Below are 24115 nucleotides of genomic sequence, written 5' to 3' on the forward strand. Positions count from 1 at the left end.
CAACACCCGACCAGTTACTACTACAACACCCGACCAGTTACTACTACAACACCCGACCAGTTACTACTACAACACCGACCAGTTACTACTACAACACCCGACCAGTTACTACTACAACACCCGACCAGTTACTACTACAACACCCGACCAGTTACTACTACAACACCCGACCAGTTACTACTACAACACCCGACCAGTTACTACTACAACACCCGACCAGTTACTACTACAACACCCGACCAGTTACTACTACAACACCCGACCAGTTACTACTACAACACCCGACCAGTTACTACTACAACACCCGACCAGTTACTACTACAACACCCGACCAGTTACTACTACAACACCCGACCAGTTACTACTACAACACCCGACCAGTTACTACTACAACACCCCACCAGTTACTACTACATACAACACCCGACCAGTTACTACTACAACACCCGACCAGTTACTACTACAACACCCGACCAGTTACTACTACAACACCCGACCATTTACTACAATACCAGACCAGTTACTACTACAATACCCGACCAGTTACTACTACAACACCCGACCAGTTACTACTACAATACCCGACCAGTTACTACTACACCCGACCAGTTACTACTACCAACACCCGACCAGTTACTACACAACACCCGACCAGTTACTACTACACCCGACCAGTTACTACTACACCCGACCAGTTACTACTACAACACCTGACCAGTTACTACAACACCCGACCAGTTACTACTACAACACCCGACCAGTTACTACTACAACACTTGACCAGTTACTACTACAACACCCGACCAGTTACTACTACAACACCCGACCAGTTACTACTACACACCGACCAGTTTACTACACCCGACCAGTTACTACTACAACACCCGACCAGTTACTACTACAACACCTGACCAGTTACTACAACACCTGACCAGTTACTACAACACCCAACCAGTTACTACTACAATACCCGACCATTTACTACTACAATACCCGACCAGTTACTACTACAACACCCGACCAGTTACTACTACAACACCCGACCAGTTACTACTACAACACCCGACCAGTTACTACTACAACACCCGACCAGTTACTACTACAATACCAGACCAGTTACTCCTACAACACCCAACCAGTTACTACTACAACACTCGACCAGTTACTACTACAACACCTGACCAGTTACTACTACAACACCTGACCAGTTACTACTACAATATAATGTATCCAAATTGTAAATAAATTGTTAAATATTTGTAATTGTAAAGATTTTCAAGATGATTAATTGAAGCTGAGGAAGAAATGTTAGGTAATAACCAAGACTTCTATAGCTACCTAACCCAAAAATAACTAGAGATGTATATACCAGGCGTGGTTGTCCCCATTCTTAATGCTGTCCTTTTGTCTATAAATAAAGGTTTTAAATGAAGACATTAGCTGTAATTAGACAATTACCTATTTCAGTCTATATGTAACTCGTTTGAGAAAACCAGCACCTGTAAGGCCATTATGGACGACATTGGAGAAGCCATGAATGTGTCATCAAATGGACACAGCCTCAGTGTAAGATATATTTCTCTGTGTGCAAAAAGATTCTATAAATTTTAAAGACAATCCTTAAAAGAAAAATGTTATTATATAGCATTAAATTAACGGTTTTATTCAGTCAGATTCCAACAGGTGTATATGTTCTGCCCTTGTTACTCCTGATAACATCTGGGATTTAAAATTTTGTTGTATGAGTAATTTTTTCACTCCTTTATCTATTGGCACACTGTCCAGAATTAAATTTCTGTCAGCCTTCCTTATATATACAATAATACTGGGGTCTATTTAAGTGACTATTTAGGATGACTGTTAAGGCCCATGGGCCTCTTGTTGTCAACCTTCCTTTAGTACTGTGGTTTATTAAAGTCAGATGATTGTTCAGGCCCATGGGCCTCTTGTTGTCAACCTTCCTATCTATACAATAGTACTTGGGTCTATTAAAGTCAGATGACTGTTAAGCCCATGGGCCTCTTTTTGTCAACCCCTATCTATACAATAGTACTGGGGTCTATTAAAATCAGATGACAACTCAGGCCCATGGACCTCTTGTTGTCAACCTTTCCTATCTATACAATAGTACTGGGGTCTATTAAAATCAGATGACAACTCAGACCCATGGGCCTCTTGTTGTCAACCTTCCTTTAGTACTGGGGTTTATTAAAGTCAGATGACCGTTCAGGCCCATGGGCCTCTTTTTGTCAACCCCGATCTATACAATAGTACTGGGGTCTATTAAAATCAGATGACCGTTCAGGCCCATGAGCCTCTTGTTGTCAACCTTTCCTATCTATACAATAGTACCGGGGTCTATTAAAATCAGATGACAACTCAGACCCATGGGCCTCTTGTTGTCAACCTTCCTTTAGTACTGGGGTTTATTAAAGTCAGATGACCGTTCAGGCCCATGGGCCTCTTTTTGTCAACCCCGATCTATACAATAGTACTGGGGTCTATTAAAATCAGATGACCGTTCAGGCCCATGGGCCTCTTGTTGTCAACCTTTCCTATCTATACAATAGTACCGGGGTCTATTAAAATCAGATGACAACTCAGACCGATGGGCCTCTTGTTGTCAACCTTCCTTTAGTACTGGGGTTTATTAAAGTCAGATGACCGTTCAGGCCCATGGGCCTCTTTTTGTCAACCCCGATCTATACAATAGTACCGGGGTCTATTAAAATCGGATGACAACTCGGACCCATGGGCCTCTTGTTGTCAACCCTATCTATACAATAGTACCGGGGTCTATTAAAATCAGATGACAACTCAGACTGATGGGCCTCTTGTTGTCAACCTTTCCTATCTATTTAGGTGGGAGGCTCAAGTTCATCAGAAAGAATTTTTTTAAAGTTTTGAGTTATTTTGGGCTTGTAAAAAATAAGGTCCATCAATGCACTTTAGTAAGGTGTGAAATTTCGACTGTTCATAATATACCTGATGGAATATGACATACCTGTTAAAGATCAAATGTTGACAAACTGGAGATCTCCAGTTTGAGAACTTTCCTCAAACTGGAGAGTGCGCACGGCAACATTTTTACTAAACTTATTGCATTCATCAACAAAAAACAACACAAATTAATTGATTACAGTATTGGTCCTGTGGAAATATATAAATTATGTGTAATTACAAAAGTGCTAATAAAAGTAGTTTAATTAAATTGAATATTTTCATGTTTCAGTCTGTGTTTGATGCTTCAAGGTAAGGCATTTCCGATTACAGTAAATTATTATACAATGGATATAAATATTTAATGTTTAAAGAAAATTTACACAAATTTACAAACCTATTGGAAAATGTCCAGTTGGAGCACCAATTGTAACCTGGCTTCAGGAGTTCCTCCTCTGCTTGATGTATAAATCTATAATTTGAGTCATATTACACAAGGTTATAAAGAACTTGAACTTGAACATACCGTAAATGAGGTAAATGAAAGGAAAATGGTCAAATTGATAACAAAAAAGATGATATGTATATTGTCTATAAGAAAGCTTCATTAAAAACTGATTTTGCTCATTCTAAATATATATATATATCCATATATAATTTGTGGGAAATGTTTGTTGAAAAATGAGGTTCCAGTTAATATGTAATCGTTGTATTACTAGTGTTATGTTTTAAACAGGTATGGTGCCAGCTGGTTTACTCAGTTTGTCAACGTCTTGTGGAGAAGTTGGGTCACAAATGTTCGTGATCCAATCGTGTTTAAAGCCAAGATTTTCCAGACCATTGTAAGTCATTTTATTTGTATATTGATACTTTTTTTCCTACAACCTCATCAAACATTCAGGTCTCATTTAAGAAAAATTCTTTTCTGTAATCAAAGGTTATATAAACATGTGTCTGTTCATCTGTCTGTAACCAAAATAATGTAAAGGTAATCACTTTGTTGTTTGGGTAATCTGAGTGTTAAAGTTATCTCTGTTAAGGTAATCACAATGTTGTAAGGTAATCTCATTCTGAAGGTAATATAAGTGTTGTTTAGGTAATCTCAGTATTGTTAAGGTAATCTCAGTATTGTTAAGGTAATCTCAGTATTGTTAAGGTAATCTCATTGTTGTTTAGGTAATAACAGTGTTTTTTAAGTAATCTCGTTGTTTAGGTAATATCAGTGTTGTAAGGTAATCTCATTGTTGTTTAGGTAATCTCAGTGTTGTTAAGGTAATCTCTTTGTTGTTTAGGTAATCTCTGTGTTGTTCGGACTGATCTACCTGAAGACAAATGATGAATACAACCAGAATGATGTACAGAACATCAATGGACTCCTCTTTCTCCTCCTCATCCAGATGACGATGCAGAACCTGTTTGCTGTTATCAATGTAAGTTTGTATAGTTTCAATACTCAGGTTAAAATCAATGTAAGTTTGTATAGTTTCAATACTCAGGTTAAAATCAGTGTAAGTTTGTATAGTTTCAATACTCAGGTTAAAATCAGTGTAAGTTTGTATAGCATCAGTACTCAGGTTAAAATCAGTGTAAGTTTGTATAGCATCAGTACTCAGGTTAAAATCAGTGTAAGTTTGTATAGCATCAGTACTCAGGTTAAAATCAGTGTAAGTTTGTATAGCATCAGTACTCAGGTTAAAATCAGTGTAAGTTTGTATAGCATCAGTACTCAGGTTAAAATCAGTGTAAGTTTGTATAGCATCAGTACTCAGGTTAAAATCAGTGTAAGTTTGTATAGCATCAGTACTCAGGTTAAAATCAGTGTAAGTTTGTATAGCATCAGTACTCAGGTTAAATGGTTACAGCACAATTGATCTTAAAAGCAGAAAGATCTAATTAATACAGGGGTGGAGTATCTAATTAATACAGGGGTGGAGTATCTAATTAATACAGGGGTGGAGTATCTAATTAATACAGGGGTGGAGATGTCCTAGAATGTAGCGAGTTGTAGCAATCCAGACAAATCTTCCATGGTAACATATGTTATTAATGTATACACGGGGTCTCACCAAAATCCAGGTAATGTGTGTGTGAAAATAGTGAGTCTAACACGGAGATGTATTCAATGATTTATTGAATGAATCTGTGTTGGGCTCACTGTTTTTACACACACATTAACATCAAATTGTTTTACACTTTTTCTAAACTCTAATTATTATGTTTGAATCTTCTTAATTGGTAAGTCGTTTTACTTGTGGCTCTGACTAATAGATCATGATTTTCTGTGATCAGTCATGGTTTGACTATTTTCTAAACATAAATGATTCAAGAGTTTTGTGTCAATGTGTGTTCTTTACACAATATCAGGTGTGGTGTAAGGATATGACCTGATTCAAAATACCACTAATTAGTATGCAAAACTGTCAAATTCGGAAATGTATTGAAATATTACAATTCATTACAAACCACAACAAAATCATAAGTAGGTTAATTCTTTCAAAGCAATTAATTGATAAAAATCTTTATATGTTTTCAAGAATATAACAAAACAGACTACTTCTTGTGTGTTACCATTTCCAGGACATTGTGAAGCGGACTTCAAGTGTTAGCCAATCAAATTGCATTGAACCACGTGATTAAAAAATAGTTCCGGTCAAAGGTTATCGTGTCAACCGATGAAAACGCATTTAGAATTTATTCCATGTGTGGTATAAACTGAATGTTATTCAACAGTTGTAATGATTATTCCCAGCCTTGGGAGTTGATTAACACCTATTGTAGTAGAAATTTATTTTCTCTGTCTTTATTGCAGCTTTTCCCGTTGGAGCTGCCTATATTTCTGAGGGAATATGGTTCCGGTCTGTATGGTGTGGATATATATTTCCTCTGCAAGAACATAGCTGAGGTACAGACAGCAAATATTTATCAGTTTATATCAGATTACTAAGTATCATTACTTGCTTCCTATGACCTTTTTGAACCCATTGGCCTCTTTGTTATGTTAGAGATTATAAAAGATCTTACTTCGGTGGCTATTTAATGTAGAATTTATTATATCAGTTGAATTATTTGGTATGTCTCAAAACTTTAGACAAGAAGAGTGGAAACAGTAATAGATTTGTGGATACACTTTCATGGGAAGATAAAATATTTTCTTGTTATATTTCTATTCCAGATTCCAGCTTTTACAATATTCCCATTCATATTCTGTACAATCCTGTACTGGATGTCAGGTAGGTTGAAAACTTACATTTATAATCAGTTGAATTTTTCACATATATGTCACATTGAAAGAAAATTCTTTACACAGGACATGTCTCAATATTACTCATGATCCAAGCATTGTATGTACCTCTTAGGATTCTTGAATATCACATACAATCTGATTTTGATATTTTTTAGCCCACCATCATCAGATCAAGACAGTACTTGAGGGCTGTTTCTGAATTTACACAGATTAGTAAGACTTAGAGAAAGGGAAAAGTAGAGAAAAGATCAATCTGACATGGAACCTATAAAGATCATTCAATGGTGGGCGCCAAGATCCCTCTGGGATCTCTTGTGACAAATGAAGTTTGTTATTGCTATTTCTGAGAAAGTACTGAAGGGATCTTTGTCAAATTTCATATGTAGGTTGCCCTTGGTCCTTAGTTATGCATATTGCATTTTGGGACCAATCGGATAACAACATGGCTGACAGGCAGCCATCTTGGATTTTGACTGTTGAAGTTTGTTATATAATCGCTATTTCTGAGAAAGTAAGGAAGAGATCTTTCTCAAATTTCATATGTAGGTTGCCCTTGGTCCTTAGTTATGTATATTGCATTTTGGGACCAATCGTAAACAACATGGCCGACAGGCAGCCATCTTGGATTTTGACAATTGAAGTTTGTTATCGCTATTTCTGAGAAAGTGCTAAAGGGATCTTTGTCAAATTTCATATGTCGGTTGCCCTTGGTCCCTAGTTATGCATATTGCATTTTAGGAAGGATCGGAATACAACATGGCCGACAGCCAGCCATCTTGGATTTTGACAATTGAAGTTTGTTATCGCTATTTCTGAGAAAGAACTGAAGGGATCCTTCTCAAATTTCATATGTAGATTCCCCTTGGTCCCTTGTTATGTATATTGCATTTTGGGACCAATCAGATAACAACATGGCCAACAGGCAGCCATCTTAGATTTTGACAATTGAAGTTTGTTATCGATATTTCTCAGAAAGAACTGAAGGGATCTTTCTCAATTTTCATATGTAGGTTCTCCATGGTCCGTCGTATTGCATTTTTGGACCAATCTGAAAACATTGTCGACAGACAACCATTATCTCTAAATCTCAAATTTCATATATAAGTTTCCCTTGCTTAAAAAGCACTGGAGGGATGTTTCTCAATTTATACAGATTAGTAAGAGGAAGGGGAAAAAAGAGAAAAGATCAATCTGACATGGAACCTATGAAGATCATTCAGTGGTGGGCGCCAAGATCCCTCTGGGATCTCTTGTTTTGTTTTGTCACCTCCTCTTATCACTTATCAATCGGGCCTTTAGTATCACTGACAAGTCCTAGAAGGGCTAAACAGCTGTATGATGTCCCTAGCATCACTGACGAGTTCTAGAAGGGCTAAACAGCTGTATGATGTCCCTAGTATCACTGACAAGTCCTTGAAGGACTAAACAACTGTATGATGTCCCTAGTATCACTGACAAGTCCTTGAAGGACTAAACAGCTGTATGATGTCCCTAGTATCACTGACAAGTCCTAGAAGGACGAACCAGCTGTATGATGTCCCTAGCATCACTGACAAGTCCTTGAAGGACTAAACAGCTGTATGATGTCCCTAGTATCACGGACAAGTCCTAGAAGGGCTAAACAGCTGTATGATGTCCCTAGTATCACGGACAAGTCCTTGAAGGACTAAACAGCTGTATGATGTCCCTAGTATCACTGACTAGTTCTAGAAGGACGAACCAGCTGTATGATGTCCCTAGTATCACGGACAAGTCCTAGAAGGGCTAAACAGCTGTATGATGTCCCTAGTATCACTGACAAGTCCTTGAAGGACTAAACAGCTGTATGATGTCCCTAGTATCACTGACAAGTCCTTGAAGGACTAAACAGCTGTATGATGTCCCTAGTATCACTGACAAGTCCTTGAAGGACTAAACAGCTGTATGATGTCCCTAGTATCACTGACAAGTCCTTGAAGGACTAAACAGCTGTATGATGTCCCTAACTCACTAACAAGTCCTAGAGGGAAGAAACAACTGGATGACATCACTAGCATCACTGACAAATCCTACACAAACTAAACAGCTGTATTGTGTCCGAAGCATCATTGAGGAGTCCTAGAAAGACAAAACACCTGATTTATGTCCCTAGCATCATTCAGACTAGTCCTAGATGGACTAAACAGCTGTATGATGTCCCTAACATTACTTACATGTCCTAGAAGGACCAAACAGCTGTTTGATGTCCCTAACATCACTTACGAGTCCTAGAAGGACTAAACAGCTGTATGATGTCCCTAACATCACTCCTAGAAGGACTAAACAGCTGTATGATGTCCCTAACATCACTGAGTCCAAGAAGGGTGAAACAGCTGTATGATGTCCCTAATATCACTGAGTCCAAGAAGGGTGAAAACGCTGTATGATGTCCTTAATATCACTGATGAAACAGCTGTATGATGTCCCTAACATCACTCCTTGAAGGACTAAACAGCTGTATGCTCGTTTGTTAAATATGCTGATATTTTGTGTGTCTTTTGTACAAACCATTGTGTAAGGTTTTATCTATTTTCATACTTATGGTACAGAAAATTATGTAAAAGAAACATCAAAGCAGGAAGTTTACCTAGTAAGTCAGGTGATAATGTATGTAGAAGTAGGGAAGGTTGTTGACCAATGACCATTGTAGATCAATAATACATATATTCCCACCATATCTGATAATATTACTGGGTTTTATTGTCTGAAAAAATACTGTGGTGTTGTTCTGATATATTAATGTATATTACAGGACTATACCAGGCAGCTGATAACTACCTTTTCCTGTGTGGGATTATCATATTCTCCGCCAACATTGCTGGGTCGTTTGGTAGGTAAATCATTATATACTCCGCCAACATTGCTGGGTCGTTTGGTAGGTAAATCATTATATACTCCGCCAACATTGCTGGCTTGTTTGGTACATAGATCATTATATACTCCGCCAACATTGCTGGGTCGTTTGGTAAGTAAATCATTATATACTCCACCAACATTGCTGGCTTGTTTGGTACGTAGATCATTATATACTCCGCCAACATTGCTGGCTCTTTTGGTACGTAGATCATTATATACTCCGCCAACATTGCTGGCTCGTTTGGTAGATAGATCATCATACACTCCGCCAACATTGCTGGCTCGTTTGGTAGGTAGATCATTATACACTCCGCCAACATTGCTGGGTCGTTTGGTACGTAGATCATTATATACTCCGCCAACATTGCTGGCTCGTTTGGTAGGTAGATCATTATATACTCCGCCAACATTGCTGGCTCGTTTGGTAGGTAGATCATTATATACTCCGCCAACATTGCTGGCTCGTTTTGTACGTAGATCATTATATACTCCGCCAACATTGCTGGCTCGTTTGGTACATAGATCATTATATACTCGGCCAACATTGCTGGTTCGTTTGGTAGGTAAATCATTATATACTCCGCCAATGTTGCTGGGTCGTTTGGTACGTAGATCATTATATACTCGGCCAACGTTGCTGGCTCGTTTTGTACGTAGATCATTATATACTCCGCCAACATTGCTGGCTCGTTTGGTAGGTAGATCATTATATACTCCGCCAACATTGCTGGCTCGTTTGGTTGGTAGATCATTATACACTCCGCCAACATTGCTGGCTCGTTTGGTAGGTAGATCATTATATACTCCGCCAACATTGCTGGCTCGTTTGGTTGGTAGATCATTATATACTCCGCCAACATTGCTGGCTCGTTTTGTACGTAGATCATTATATACTCCGCCAATGTTGCTGGGTCGTTTGGTAGGTAGATCATCATACACTCCGCCAACATTGCTGGGTCGTTTGGTAGGTAAATCATTATATACTCGGCCAACATTGCTGGTTCGTTTGGTAGGTAAATCATTATATACTCCGCCAATGTTGCTGGGTCGTTTGGTACGTAGATCATTATATACTCGGCCAACGTTGCTGGCTCGTTATGTACGTAGATCATTATATACTCGGCCAACATTGCTGGGTCGTTTGGTACGTAGATCATTTTATACTCCGCCAACATTGCTGGCTCGTTTGGTTGGTAGATCATTATATACTCCGCCAACATTGCTGGCTCGTTTTGTACGTAGATCATTATATACTCCGCCAATGTTGCTGGGTCGTTTGGTAGGTAGATCATCATACACTCCGCCAACATTGCTGGGTCGTTTGGTAGGTAAATCATTATATACTCCGCCAACATTGCTGGCTTGTTTGGTACGTAGATCATTATATACTCGGCCAACATTGCTGGCTCGTTTGGTAGGTAGATCATTATATACTCCGCCAATGTTGCTGGCTCGTTTGGTAGGTAGATCATTATATACTCCGCCAACGTTGCTGGCTCGTTTTGTACGTAGATCATTATATACTCGGCCAACATTGCTGGCTCGTTTGGTAAGTAGATCATTATATACTCCGCCAATGTTGCTGGGTCGTTTGGTACGTAGATCATTATATACTCGGCCAACATTGCTGGCTCGTTTGGTAAGTAGATCATTATATACTCCGCCAACATTGCTGGGTCGTTTGGTAGGTAGATCATTATATACTCGGCCAACATTGCTGGCTCGTTTGGTAGGTAGATCATTATATACTCGGCCAACATTGCTGGCTCGTTTGGTAGGTAGATCATTATATACTCGGCCAACATTGCTGGCTTGTTTGGTACGTAGATCATTATATACTCGGCCAACATTGCTGGCTCGTTTGGTAAGTAGATCATTATATACTCCGCCAACATTGCTGGCTCGTTTGGTACGTAGATCATTATATACTCCGCCAATGTTGCTGGGTCGTTTGGTACGTAGATCATTATATACTCCGCCAACATTGCTGGGTCATTTGGTAGGTAGATCATTTTATACTCCGCCAACATTGCTGGGTCGTTTGGTTGGTAGATCATTATATACTCCGCCAATGTTGCTGGGTCGTTTGGTACGTAGATCATTATATACTCCGCCAACATTGCTGGCTCGTTTGGTACGTAGATCATTATATACTCCGCCAACATTGCTGGGTCGTTTGGTACGTAGATCATTATATACTCCGCCAACATTGCTGGCTCGTTTGGTAAGTAAATCATTATATACTCCGCCAACATTGCTGGCTCGTTGGTAGGTAAATCATTATATACTCCGCCAACATTGCTGGCTCGTTTGGTAGGTAGATCATTATATACTCCGCCAACATTGCTGGCTCGTTTGGTACGTAGATCATTATATACTCCGCCAACATTGCTGGGTCGTTGGGTACGTAGATCATTATATACTCGGCCAACATTGCTGGGTCGTTTGGTAGGTAAATCATTATATACTCCGCCAACATTGCTGGCTCGTTTGGTAGGTAAATCATTATATACTCCGCCAAAATTGCTGGCTCGTTTTGTACGTAGATCATTATATACTCCGCCAATGTTGCTGGCTCGTTTTGTACGTAGATCATTATATACTCCGCCAACATTGCTGGCTCGTTTGGTACGTAGATCATTATATACTCCGCCAACATTGCTGGCTCGTTTGGTACGTAGATCATTATACACTCCGCCAACATTGCTGGCTCGTTTGGTACGTAGATCATTATATACTCGGCCAACATTGCTGGCTCGTTTGGTAGGTAGATCATTATATACTCCGCCAACGTTGCTGGGTCGTTTGGTACGTAGATCATTATATACTCGGCCAACATTGCTGGCTCGTTTGGTACGTAGATCATTATATACTCCGCCAACATTGCTGGGTCGTTTGGTTGGTAGATCATTATATACTCCGCCAACATTGCTGGCTTGTTTGGTACGTAGATCATTATATACTCCGCCAACATTGCTGGCTCGTTTGGTAGGTAGATCATTATATACTCCGCCAACATTGCTGGCTCGTTTGGTAGGTAGATCATTATACACTCCGCCAACATTGCTGGGTCGTTTGGTTGGTAGATCATTATATACTCCGCCAACATTGCTGGCTCGTTTGGTACATAGATCATCATATTCTCCACCAGCATTGCTGGGTCGTTTGGTAGATAGATCATTATATACTCCGCCAACATTGCTGGGTCGTTTGGTACGTAGATCATTATATACTCCGCCAACATTGCTGGGTCGTTTGGTTGGTAGATCATTATACACTCCGCCAACATTGCTGGCTCGTTTGGTTGGTAGATCATTATATACTCCGCCAACGTTGCTGGGTCGTTTGGTTGGTAGATCATTATATACTCGGCCAACATTGCTGGCTCGTTTGGTAGGTAAATCATTATATACTCCGCCAACATTGCTGGGTCGTTTGGTACGTAGATCATTATATACTCGGCCAACATTGCTGGCTCGTTTTGTACGTAGATCATTATATACTCCGCCAAGGTTGCTGGGTCGTTTGGTAGGTAAATCATTATATACTCCGCCAACATTGCTGGGTCGTTTGGTACGTAGATCATTATATACTCCGCCAACATTGCTGGGTCGTTTGGTTGGTAGATCATTATATACTCCGCCAACATTGCTGGCTCGTTTGGTAAGTAAATCATTATATACTCCGCCAACATTGCTGGCTTGTTTGGTACGTAGATCATTATATACTCCGCCAACATTGCTGGCTCGTTTGGTAGGTAGATCATTATATACTCCGCCAACATTGCTGGCTCGTTTGGTAGGTAGATCATTATACACTCCGCCAACATTGCTGGGTCGTTTGGTTGGTAGATCATTATATACTCCGCCAACATTGCTGGCTCGTTTGGTACATAGATCATCATATTCTCCACCAGCATTGCTGGGTCGTTTGGTAGGTAGATCATTATATACTCCGCCAACATTGCTGGGTCGTTTGGTACATAGATCATCATATTCTCCACCAGCATTGCTGGGTCGTTTGGTACATAGATCATCATATTCTCCACCAGCATTGCTGGGTCGTTTGGTAGGTAGATCATCATATACTCCGCCAACATTGCTGGCTCGTTTGGTACGTAGATCATCATATACTCCGCCAACATTGCTGGGTCGTTTGGTACATAGATCATCATATTCTCCGCCAACATTGCTGGGTCGTTTGGTTGGTAGATCATTATATACTCGGCCAACATTGCTGGCTCGTTTGGTAGGTAGATCATCATACACTCCGCCAACATTGCTGGGTCGTTTGGTAGGTAAATCATTATATACTCCGCCAACATTGCTGGCTCGTTTGGTAGGTAAATCATTATATACTCCGCCAACATTGCTGGGTCGTTTGGTAGGTAGATCATTGTATACTCCGCCAACATTGCTGGCTCGTTTGGTACGTAGATCATTATATACTCCGCCAACATTGCTGGCTCGTTTGGTAGGTAGATCATTATATACTCCGCCAATGTTGCTGGGTCGTTTGGTACGTAGATCATTATATACTCGGCCAACATTGCTGGCTCGTTTGGTAGGTAAATCATTATATACTCCGCCAAAATTGCTGGCTCGTTTTGTACGTAGATCATTATATAATCCGCCAACATTGCTGGGTCGTTTGGTTGGTAGATCATTATATACTCCGCCAACATTGCTGGGTCATTTGGTAGGTAGATCATTTTATACTCCGCCAACATTGCTGGGTCGTTTGGTTGGTAGATCATTATATACTCCGCCAACATTGCTGGGTCATTTGGTAGGTAGATCATTTTATACTCCGCCAACATTGCTGGCTCGTTTGGTTGGTAGATCATTATATACTCTGCCAACATTGCTGGGTCGTTTGGTACGTAGATCATTATATACTCCGCCAACATTGCTGGGTCGTTTGGTTGGTAGATCATTATATACTCCGCCAACATTGCTGGTTCGTTTGGTTGGTAGATCATCATACACTCCGCCAACATTGCTGGGTCGTTTGGTTGGTAGATCATTATATACTCCGCCAACATTGCTGGGTCGTTTGGTACGTAGATCATTATATACTCGGCCAACATTGCTGGCTCGTTTGGTAGATAGATCATTATATACTCCGCCAACATTGCTGGGTCGTTTGGTACGTAGATCATTATATAATCCGCCAACATTGCTGGGTCGTTTGGTTGGTAGATCATTATATACTCTGCCAACATTGCTGGCTTGTTTGGTACGTAGATCATTATATACTCGGCCAACATTGCTGGCTCGTTTGGTACGTAGATCATTATATTCTCCGCCAACATTGCTGGGTCGTTTGGTTGGTAGATCATTATACACTCCGCCAACATTGCTGGCTCGTTTGGTACGTAGATCATTATATTCTCCGCCAACATTGCTGGGTCGTTTGGTTGGTAGATCATTATACACTCCGCCAACATTGCTGGCTCGTTTGGTACGTAGATCATTATATTCTCCGCCAACATTGCTGGGTCGTTTGGTTGGTAGATCATTATACACTCCGCCAACATTGCTGGCTCGTTTGGTAGGTAGATCATTATATACTCCGCCAACATTGGTTTAAACATATTTTATTGCCTTTAAATGACCAAAAGAATTAAGCACAAGTTATTGCAACTTAGTTAGCATTCTCCTTACTTCAATGCATTTTACATATAGTACCAATATAACAGCCTCGTTTAGAAGGTAGATCATCATATACACATTTTTAGTTCTCACAGACTTGTTTGATATATGTATACAAATCAAACACCTCAGATCTTCACCAGAAGTGGCATTGATCTTATGATCTACCAAGTGAAATACAGCACCCGTTGTAAAATAAAGTTTGATATCTGATGGAAATTTCTTTACATTTATGAAATTAAACGCAAACTAAAGACTGATGCATTCAACTAAAACATTATGTTAGAATTATCATAATCTGCCATCATAATTTCCGTAGGTTACATGGTGTCGACAGCCTTCAGTAGTGTGAATGTAGCCCTGGCGGTGGCCCCAGCTATTCTCACCCCTCTTCTTCTATTTGGTGGCTTCTTCCTCAACAACAGGTAAGTACCCAGCTTTATCATTCTGGTTGAAATCACATCTCACATTCTATGTCTGTATCAGGCATTACAGGTATGAAGGAGGCCTGTTGAAATCACATCTCACATTCTGTGTCTGTATCAGGCATTACAGGTATGAAGGAGGCCTGTTGAAATCACATCTCACATTCTGTGTCTGTATCAGGCATTACAGGTATGAAGGAGGCCTGTTGAAATCACATCTCACATTCTGTGTCTGTATCAGGCATTACAGGTATGAAGGAGGCCTGTTGAAATAATTGTTCTGATGGCCAAGAGTCAGATATTTAACAGCCTATCAAATGCATTCAGTTTTTATAATCTTTCCTTTATTTTGTACCAATATTTGAAGTAGATCCCAATTTGTGGATCCCAGTTCATGAATCTCAGTTTGTTTATACCGATTTACCAGTTTGTCTCTATAATTTTTCCATTATTTTTTACCGATATCTGACGTCAATCCTTTTTGTTTACACTGACTAACAAGTTTGTCCATATTTAAACATTAAGTTTATAATTCAGACCTTTTTAACGAAAGGTGCTCATGTTAATACAAGCCTTGAAAATCTTACATCAGTGAACACCAGAAAATGAGATAGGAAGGTCTCTCCTTAATGAAACAACTTTATTAGTCCCCTACTGGTGAAATCGAGTGGGCCTATAGGGGTTTCCTCCAAGTCTGTCTGCCAGGCTGCCCCCACAGTTTTCCTTACTTTCCTCAGCCATGCTTCAAGATATGTTGGTATGTAACTTCAGTATGAGTAGCTACAGATCATGTTTGAATTTCAGGGTTTTGGGGTCAAGGTCAATGATGTTATTTTTAGCAGGGACCAATTGGGGACATGTATTGCTTTTGAAATACTCAGCATGCTTGTTCAAACACTGTGGACTGTAATGATGAAAATGACCCGTAAAATCGTAGTTGTTAGTCTCCTACTGGTGAAATCGGGATTGGGGACTATAAATTTTCTGTCCGTCTGTCTCGTATGTACCGGTATTTATATACGTAAGGAAATTTGATCAAACTTCACTAATTGATAAAGGTCATTATCTCAATCAAGTATAAGTTTCAGGGTTTTGGGGTCAAGGTCACTAGCTAATTTTAGCACAGGGGTAGTAGGGGACATGTATACGTATTCAAAGTTCAATGCTACACCAAAATACTCTAACACTCCACTGTTTTGCCAGTACTATACCGGACTGGTTGCTGTGGGTCAAGTACCTTTCCTGGTTCCAGTTTTCCAACGAACTGATATCTGTAAATCAATGGAAGGAAGTGGACATCATATGTGAGTATTAGATATTTTTTAATCACATAACTGGTCTACCATGTAACATTGGGCGGCGGTGGCCGATATGTTAAGGTGTCCCAACACTTAACCACTAGCCCTCCATCTCTGGGTTGCGAGTTCGAAACCTACGTGGGGCAGTTGCCAGGTACTGACTGTAGGCCAGTGGTTTTTCTCCGGGTACTCCGGCTTTCCTCCACTCCAAAACCTGACATGTCCTTAAATGACCCTGGCTGTTAATAGGACGTTAAACAAAAACAAACCATGGTACTTTTCTTAGTCATTTCGGGAAATTGCTACCTAATGGAAATGGGGAAATTTGGCTAAAGTATAGAATTAGGAGACAAATATAGAACATAGATTGCTGGATTTCATGTCCTCGCATAAAAGCAGTCAGATTTAAAAAAAAAAAAAAAAAAAATTCTTCATGAATTCATTTGGAAATATTAACAATATTCAAAGTCATATACCATAAATAACTGTGTAATCCACACATCTAAACATCACCTTAAAATGGCTGAAAAATGTCTGACTAACATACACACCAAAAACATGCGTAATCTCTCATGAGTTTTGTGTTTCAAAAACCAGCTTTGTTGTAAAATTATCAATCAATGACAGATCCAGTTAAAAGTCCAGTACTGGTTCCCCTCGAGTGTGTATATAGTCTCATATGTAAGACAAAAAATGATTACCTGGGAAATCTTATTTACCGGCACACGGATACATCAAGTACGATTACCAATAACGATGAGTCTCTGCAAATTTCTACTTTCACTTTATCTTTTCATTATATAAATGATTATAATGTAACATTCAGTTGAACTTAATTATTAAAGGGCAGAAAAGGTTAATAGTTAAATATCATTTTGTTAAACTAATGAGATGTATAAGCTTACATTATCATGTTGAACACTCTCCGACCATGTAACTGTTTTATTGTATATCTATGCATTACCATGTTGTTATTTTCACTTATGGGCCGATAGGTCCTTGGAATAAATTGAACTTGAACTATTAATATTGAATATAATAATAACACCATAATGTCATAGTTTGTCCATCTTCTGAACTAGACATGTGTTACCTTGCAGGACATGCCCATGTCGTAAATATCGAGTGTTATAACACTTTTATGATGTCATAAATAAAATAGGATCTATTAATGATTATCTTTCGTTACAGACTGTGCCAATGTGACCGAACATCCCGCCCCAGAAGGATCGCCTATATGTGGTACAGGGCCAGCCATTCTAGACGGTTTCAATTTCAGTGACGTAAGTGACATTTCATATTCAATAAATGTGTTTACATACATATAGACTTTAGTAGGGATGAATCTCTTCAGAATAAAAGCTAACACCTCATCATAAATAGATGTCCATATTAACATAATCATGTGTTTCTATGGTTACAGGACAATCAGCTTCTGGACTTATTGGTGATGACAGCCCTTTTTGTGGGATTCCGGCTGATATCTTTTCTTTTCCTGGTTTTGCGGGCAAAGCGATCCAAAGCATAAAGCCAGGGTCATATTCCTGATATAGATGTTTCTAGCTTTAAAATAAATAAGGTCAGGGTCTTGGAAATGATTTAGTTTAACATTAGAAACCTTATTTTAAAGCATGAGGTAGTGTTCTGATTAGCTTTTTTAGATAATTTCAGGTCATTTTGTCTCCTGCTTTTGACAAAATTGTCATGATTTGACATTGACAAATTTATTAAATGATTACTTTTTCTGATCATTCTGACCATGAATAATATTAATGCACAAGACAAGATATTTAAAAACACATTCAAAATATTTTATCCCTTCTCGGTGAATGTTTGTCTTCTTTTGCGTTCTGTTGATGAGAAATGGATTTTCACAGAATATGTTATTAATGACAATAACAAACATGGTCTGGATGAACATTGTTATGTAAAATCTAACTTTGATTGAAATTCACAGAACTTGTAAACAATTGTGCCATATTTGGTTCAGATCATTAAAGTAAGAACGCCAATGTGATACTCATTTTGCTGTGATAAACCTCTTCATTAGAAAATTATAGTTATATTTTATCATTCATGAATTCAGGTTAGTTTCACTTTACAATATTTAATATTGAACAAATTTTATCATTCAAGGATTCAGGTTAGTTTCATTTTACTAGTGTTTAATATTGAACACCTGTACGATATAAGTAATCTACTGTTGATTGTGACAATTAATGCACCTTTTAAGACCACCATTTATGCATATATATTTTTTTTTAATTTGTATATTATGTTGATTAATGGATGATTTCAAAAACTGATGCATCTTACAAAATTAAGATGCCAATTCATGATAGTATTCCAGTATTCTATAAGCATAATGATGTGGTGTTGATCATTACCAAGTGGCCACCATTTGCCCTTTAGACTCTAAGGTAGACTTTTGTGATTCTAATGTTGTGATTCTAATGTTAATTTGTTTTTACGACCTACATTTGTGTTTTATGAAATATATTCAGTATGTAAAACAATTGTATTGATTGATTCTCCCACCTTAGTCAGACAAACATACCACTGGCATATCATTTTATCTGGTTAAACAGGTCCTCTGATGCACTATTTTTTGAAATTATCTATTGATTTGTTGTTCATTGATTTATGCTAAAATGTTTTAAATTTTTTATTTTAGCTGGTTTGTTCATGACATGATATAGAGTTTAAGATGCATTATTTTTTTTAAATGCTTTTATTTGATTTTTGTGACACATACTTGTACTTTGACAAGAAGAATAGTAGACATTCCAGGGATTTTTTCAGCTTAATAGATTTTAATTTTTGTTTTTTTTAAAGACTATTTTTGAATATTTGTAGAGCAATTTAGCTGGTAATTATATTGGAACCAAAAACAAAGATAAGACCTTGTAATATATAAATATGTACATATTGTTAAAGTGATAATGGTATCCTATAATAGGGTACAAATGATAGGATAATATATTATTTACCTTATCAACCAATGATATGCCCTGTTAAATATATTATTTACCTTATCAACCAATGATATGCCCTGTTAAATATATTATTTACCTTATCAACCAATGATACGCCCTGTTAATAACAACTCATGACAAAGATAGCATGATCAGGTTTACTGTAGCAATAATTCTCTGAAGATGAATGTATTTGTTTCTCTGAAGATGAATGTATTTGTGAGTTAAGTTACACGTTAATCATGCCAAAACTTGATCAAACAGGGATACCAACATTATACATTAAGATATAGGACCTCAATATCAAGAAAATGTCTCCATGTATATAAAAGCAATATGAACCCAGGTCAGAAAAGTCTATAACATGACAATGCAATATATTTACACCGTAACACGATATATTTCTATGTTTTACGATCATTTCGGATTATTATATAGTTATAAATCATGTTTGTGAAACGATATGGGGTTACCTGCTGGACCAGATTGATTTCCTCTAACTTTTTAAGTGGTTTCCTCCAGAAACAAGACCTTGTGTGCTACCATCCATGACATAAAGACTGATTAATAAAAGTTAACCTTTTTCATAGTTGTTGTAAAACAAATTAAGTTTTTATTATAAATTACTGCGAGATCCCCTGGTTTTACTGCTCTGTATCAATAAAACCTCTATGGGTGTTTATATTGTAGAACTGAAGTATAAAGTGATAAATTGATTTAACCGCATAATAAATCCAAACTCTTCTTCATTACAAAAGTGACTGATAGGGTTCCTATTATATGGACTTGTACCTAAAATACTCCAGTATTGATATTTATACACTTATCTGGTTGTAAACAGCTGGTATGGAGTGATGGGAAAAGCTAAGTGTGGTCAAGTGGTACAGTGGTAACACACTTGCCTTTCACCTTGGCGGCCAGGGTTCGATTCCCCGACGTGACAAGTAATGGCATCAACTGTCCGACCACGTGGTTTTTCCTTGGTTCTCCAGTTTCCTTCCACACTAAGAACCCAGATGCTTAAATCTGGGACAACAAGCTGATTGATATTGTTTTAGCAATTGTTATAAAATAAATGAAGTTCACATTTTTTTACGGAAAAAGTTCTATTGTGTGAAAACGATGTAATTACCAGGCCTTTCTCCTCAGACTCAGACAGGATGTAATTACCAGGCCTTTCACCTCAGACTCAGACAGGATTTAATTACCAGGCCTTTCTCCTCAGACAGGATGTAATTACCAGGCCTTTCTCCTCAGACACCGACAGGATGTAATTACCAGGCCTTTCTCCTCAGACTCAGACAGGATGTAATTACCAGGCCTTTCTCCTCAGACTCAGACAGGATGTAATTACCAGGCCTTTCTCCTCAGACTCAGACAGGATGTAATTACCAGGCCTTTCTCCTCAGACTCAGACAGGATGTAATTACCAGGCCTTTCTCCTCAGACTCAGACAGGATTTAATTACCAGGCCTTTCACCTCAGACTCGGACAGGATGTAATTACCAGGCCTTTCTCCTCAGACTCAGACAGGATGTAATTACCAGGCCTTTCTCCTCAGACTCAGACAGGATGTAATTACCAGGCCTTTCTCCTCAGACTCAGACAGGATTTAATTACCAGGCCTTTCTCCTCAGACTCAGACAGGATTTAATTACCAGGCCTTTCTCCTCAGACTCGGACAGGATGTAATTACCAGGCCTTTCTCCTCAGACTCCGGGGGGGATTTATAATTGTTTAGTTGATGTAGGATTGTAGTTTTTAATAATTTTAATAATACACTTGATATATTACCTTTAGTTTTGAGTTGTGTGCAATATGTCTCTTCCTATTCTGTGTGATTTTAGGTATAAAATACAAGTGTACATTCCTATGTTCTGTCATGTATGGTATAAAATACTGCTGTATCGATTAAATTAAACAGAGGTGCTCCACTTAGCTGTTTTTCCTGCTTTATTTAGTCATTAGAATGAATATGAATTTACAGTTATTGACTTGCATTGAGGTTGTTACCGTGATTTATCAACCTGTTGAAAATGTTTTTTTAAAGTCAATATATTTTAAATAAATAAATATCACAATATGTGAAACATGTTTTGGTTGTTGACTCGGTACAAGGTCAATCCTCATGGAAGATTATTGATATCATATTTTGTTCGTGACTCAGTACAAGGTCAATCCTCATGGAAGATTATAGATATCATGTTTTGTATTTACATTTTATATTACATAATTTAAAATATGAAATGTTTTTTGGGTTTTTCTAACAATCCTTCTCCCCACCCCACCCACCCCGCCATTTTATTCCCCCAGACATGTAAACATTGTAAAGACGAATGAAAATAAATACTTTAAATCAACTCAACTTGTATTTTGGTGCTAAACACTTTTTTCATTGCGTTTTAATTTCACGATTTACAGTAAAAAAAGGCCTACTGTACCTGTAATTGAAACTATTTCGTTGCTATTAATCTTTGCCGGCAAAAAACAAAAATTAAATTTACAGTAAATAGGCTTATAAAAAATTTTGTTGTGATACAAGACCAGATTTTGTTGTTCAAGAAGCAATCGAAATAGCTTCAAACAATCGAAATAGCTTCAAACAGCTTCAAACAATTGAAATAGCTTCAAATGATTGAAATATCTTCAAACAATCGAAATAGCTTCAAACAATCGAAATAGCTTCAAATAGCTTCAAACAGCTTCAAACAATTGAAATAGCTTCAAATGATTGAAATAGCTTCAAACAATTGAAATAGCTTCAAACAATCGAAATAGCTTCATACAAGCTGAATAGCTTTATAACTCAAAAGAAAATTCCCCAAGACATTTCATGTTGTGCAGTAATTATGGTAATTAAATGTTTTTATAAGATGTAATTGTATATGTAACTGTAGACTGTTGTTTTTAAAGAATTTTTATTTACCTGTTCATATTTAAGTTTTTAAACAGAGATTAAATTTTCACTATTAAAAGCTGGATTTACTGTTTACTACACCATGTCTTTACCATTGAAAATGTTGAAATATAATTTCCACACTATATATATATATATACACATATTGCACACTCTGTGCCTGTTGATTTGGTCCTGATGACATTTATATATAGTTTTGATAAAAAAAGTTTCTTTGTCACACTACAGACTATATTTCTGTTTTATGAACACTGGTCAATCATTGCTAATAGAACTCTTGGGCATTGTAGAAACGTGGATTAGATTTGATTGGAATGTCTTCTAGTCACGGTTTAAGCAAGATTTAAAGATATTGAGATTAGAGGGACTCACAACTTCACCCACAAACTGTTCTAGTCATCAACTACTCTCACTGCAAAAAAAATGTTTTGTCCAGATTTTCGCTGTGGCAACTTGTTCTGGTCTCATTGGAGAGTTTGAACAATTTTCGGCCGTGTTTTGGCTAAGTTTGTTAATGCCATTCATTATACTAGATATTTGTTTGACATTGGTCCTTTTTCTCCTGTATCCAATAAAGGCAATGTTTACGCCTTTTCCTTAAGTCCATAGACCAGTTGCAGGTCGTTATACTATGTTGTCTGTGTATCTTTTGCCAGTGTTGGGTTCCATGCCGTAACGTCAAACTCTAGATGACGTCTCATTAGGGCTTTGTACAGGGGCAGGAACATTTGGTTATTTATTTTAGGTCCTTCATATAAGTCATATTTGCTTTTTTTTTTTACACATTCTGCCAAGTAAAGATTGAATCTCAAATATGACCCTAAGATCTTTTTCTTGATGTATATTTTCTAATTCCTTGACCAAATTCCTAGTCCAACAATGTTTGAGGTTCAACATGGCGAGAAAATTTCGCTTGTGCCATGTACTATTCTTGTAATGTAATCAGGCGGACTATAACCTATCGTATATAGGAGTAGGGAACACCAACACCCAGGTCCACGTTAAGCAACGTGACGCTGTAGACTCCCTGGAATGTTATCAAACGTCATTAGTTACGTTTTGAATAACGTTGCAGTGACGTTGTAAGAACGTTTTGTTAAAATGTTGTGGAAAACATCGTGATAACGTTGTCAGAACGTTACTGTTTACGTTCTAATTTACGTTGAGCTAACGTTGTCAGAACGTTACTAGTTACGTTGCGATTTACGTTACTCTGACGTTGTCAGTACGTTACTAGTTACGTTGTGATTTACGTACTCTGACGTTGTCGGTACGTTACTAGTTACGTTGCGATTTACGTCACTCTGACGTTGTCGGTACGTTACTAGTTACGTTGCGATTTACGTCACTCTGACGTTGTCGGAACGTTACTAGTTACGTTGCGATTTACGTCACTCTGACGTTGTCGGAACGTTACTAGTTACGTTGCGATTTACGTCACTCTGACGTTGTCAGAACGTTACTAGTTACGTTGCGATTTACGTCACTCTGACGTTGTCGGAACGTTACTAGTTACGTTGCGATTTACGTCACTCTGACGTTGTCGGAACGTTACTAGTTACGTTGCGATTTACGTCACTCTGACGTTGTCATAACGTTACTAGTTACGTTGCGATTTACGGACTCTGACGATGTCAGAACGTTGTAACCCATCCTGACCTTTTGTCATGTTCATTAAGTACTGGGATTCTATCATACCTACGATCTTGTCCGGGTCAATCGGACCCAGACACATACCCTACTACCTTGTTTTAGAAAATTACCAAAGCACAATTCAACTCCAGTGTT

The 24115-nt window shown here is 38.1% G+C and overlaps 1 protein-coding gene across 3 annotated transcripts in view; it reads left to right on the plus strand.

Annotated features, from left to right (window-relative positions):
- The window catches only part of LOC117343716 (protein white-like), a 32551-nt gene extending 10166 nt beyond the window's left edge, over positions 1-22385 (plus strand). For all 3 annotated transcript variants that reach the window (XM_033906183.1, XM_033906184.1, XM_033906185.1), the window contains 11 exons: positions 1468-1566; positions 3233-3252; positions 3677-3782; positions 4233-4370; positions 5750-5842; positions 6113-6170; positions 8955-9032; positions 15032-15137; positions 16341-16441; positions 17627-17718; positions 17859-22385. In XM_033906183.1, coding sequence (XP_033762074.1) covers positions 1468-1566; positions 3233-3252; positions 3677-3782; positions 4233-4370; positions 5750-5842; positions 6113-6170; positions 8955-9032; positions 15032-15137; positions 16341-16441; positions 17627-17718; positions 17859-17963 — 996 coding nt within the window. In that variant the 3' untranslated portion in view covers positions 17964-22385. The remainder of the gene's footprint in view (positions 1-1467; positions 1567-3232; positions 3253-3676; positions 3783-4232; positions 4371-5749; positions 5843-6112; positions 6171-8954; positions 9033-15031; positions 15138-16340; positions 16442-17626; positions 17719-17858) is intronic.
- Positions 22386-24115: the final 1730 nt, after the last annotated feature.

This window comes from Pecten maximus, chromosome 15, assembly GCF_902652985.1.
Source record: "Pecten maximus chromosome 15, xPecMax1.1, whole genome shotgun sequence".
In the NCBI taxonomy this organism is placed as follows: Eukaryota; Metazoa; Mollusca; class Bivalvia; order Pectinida; family Pectinidae; genus Pecten; species Pecten maximus.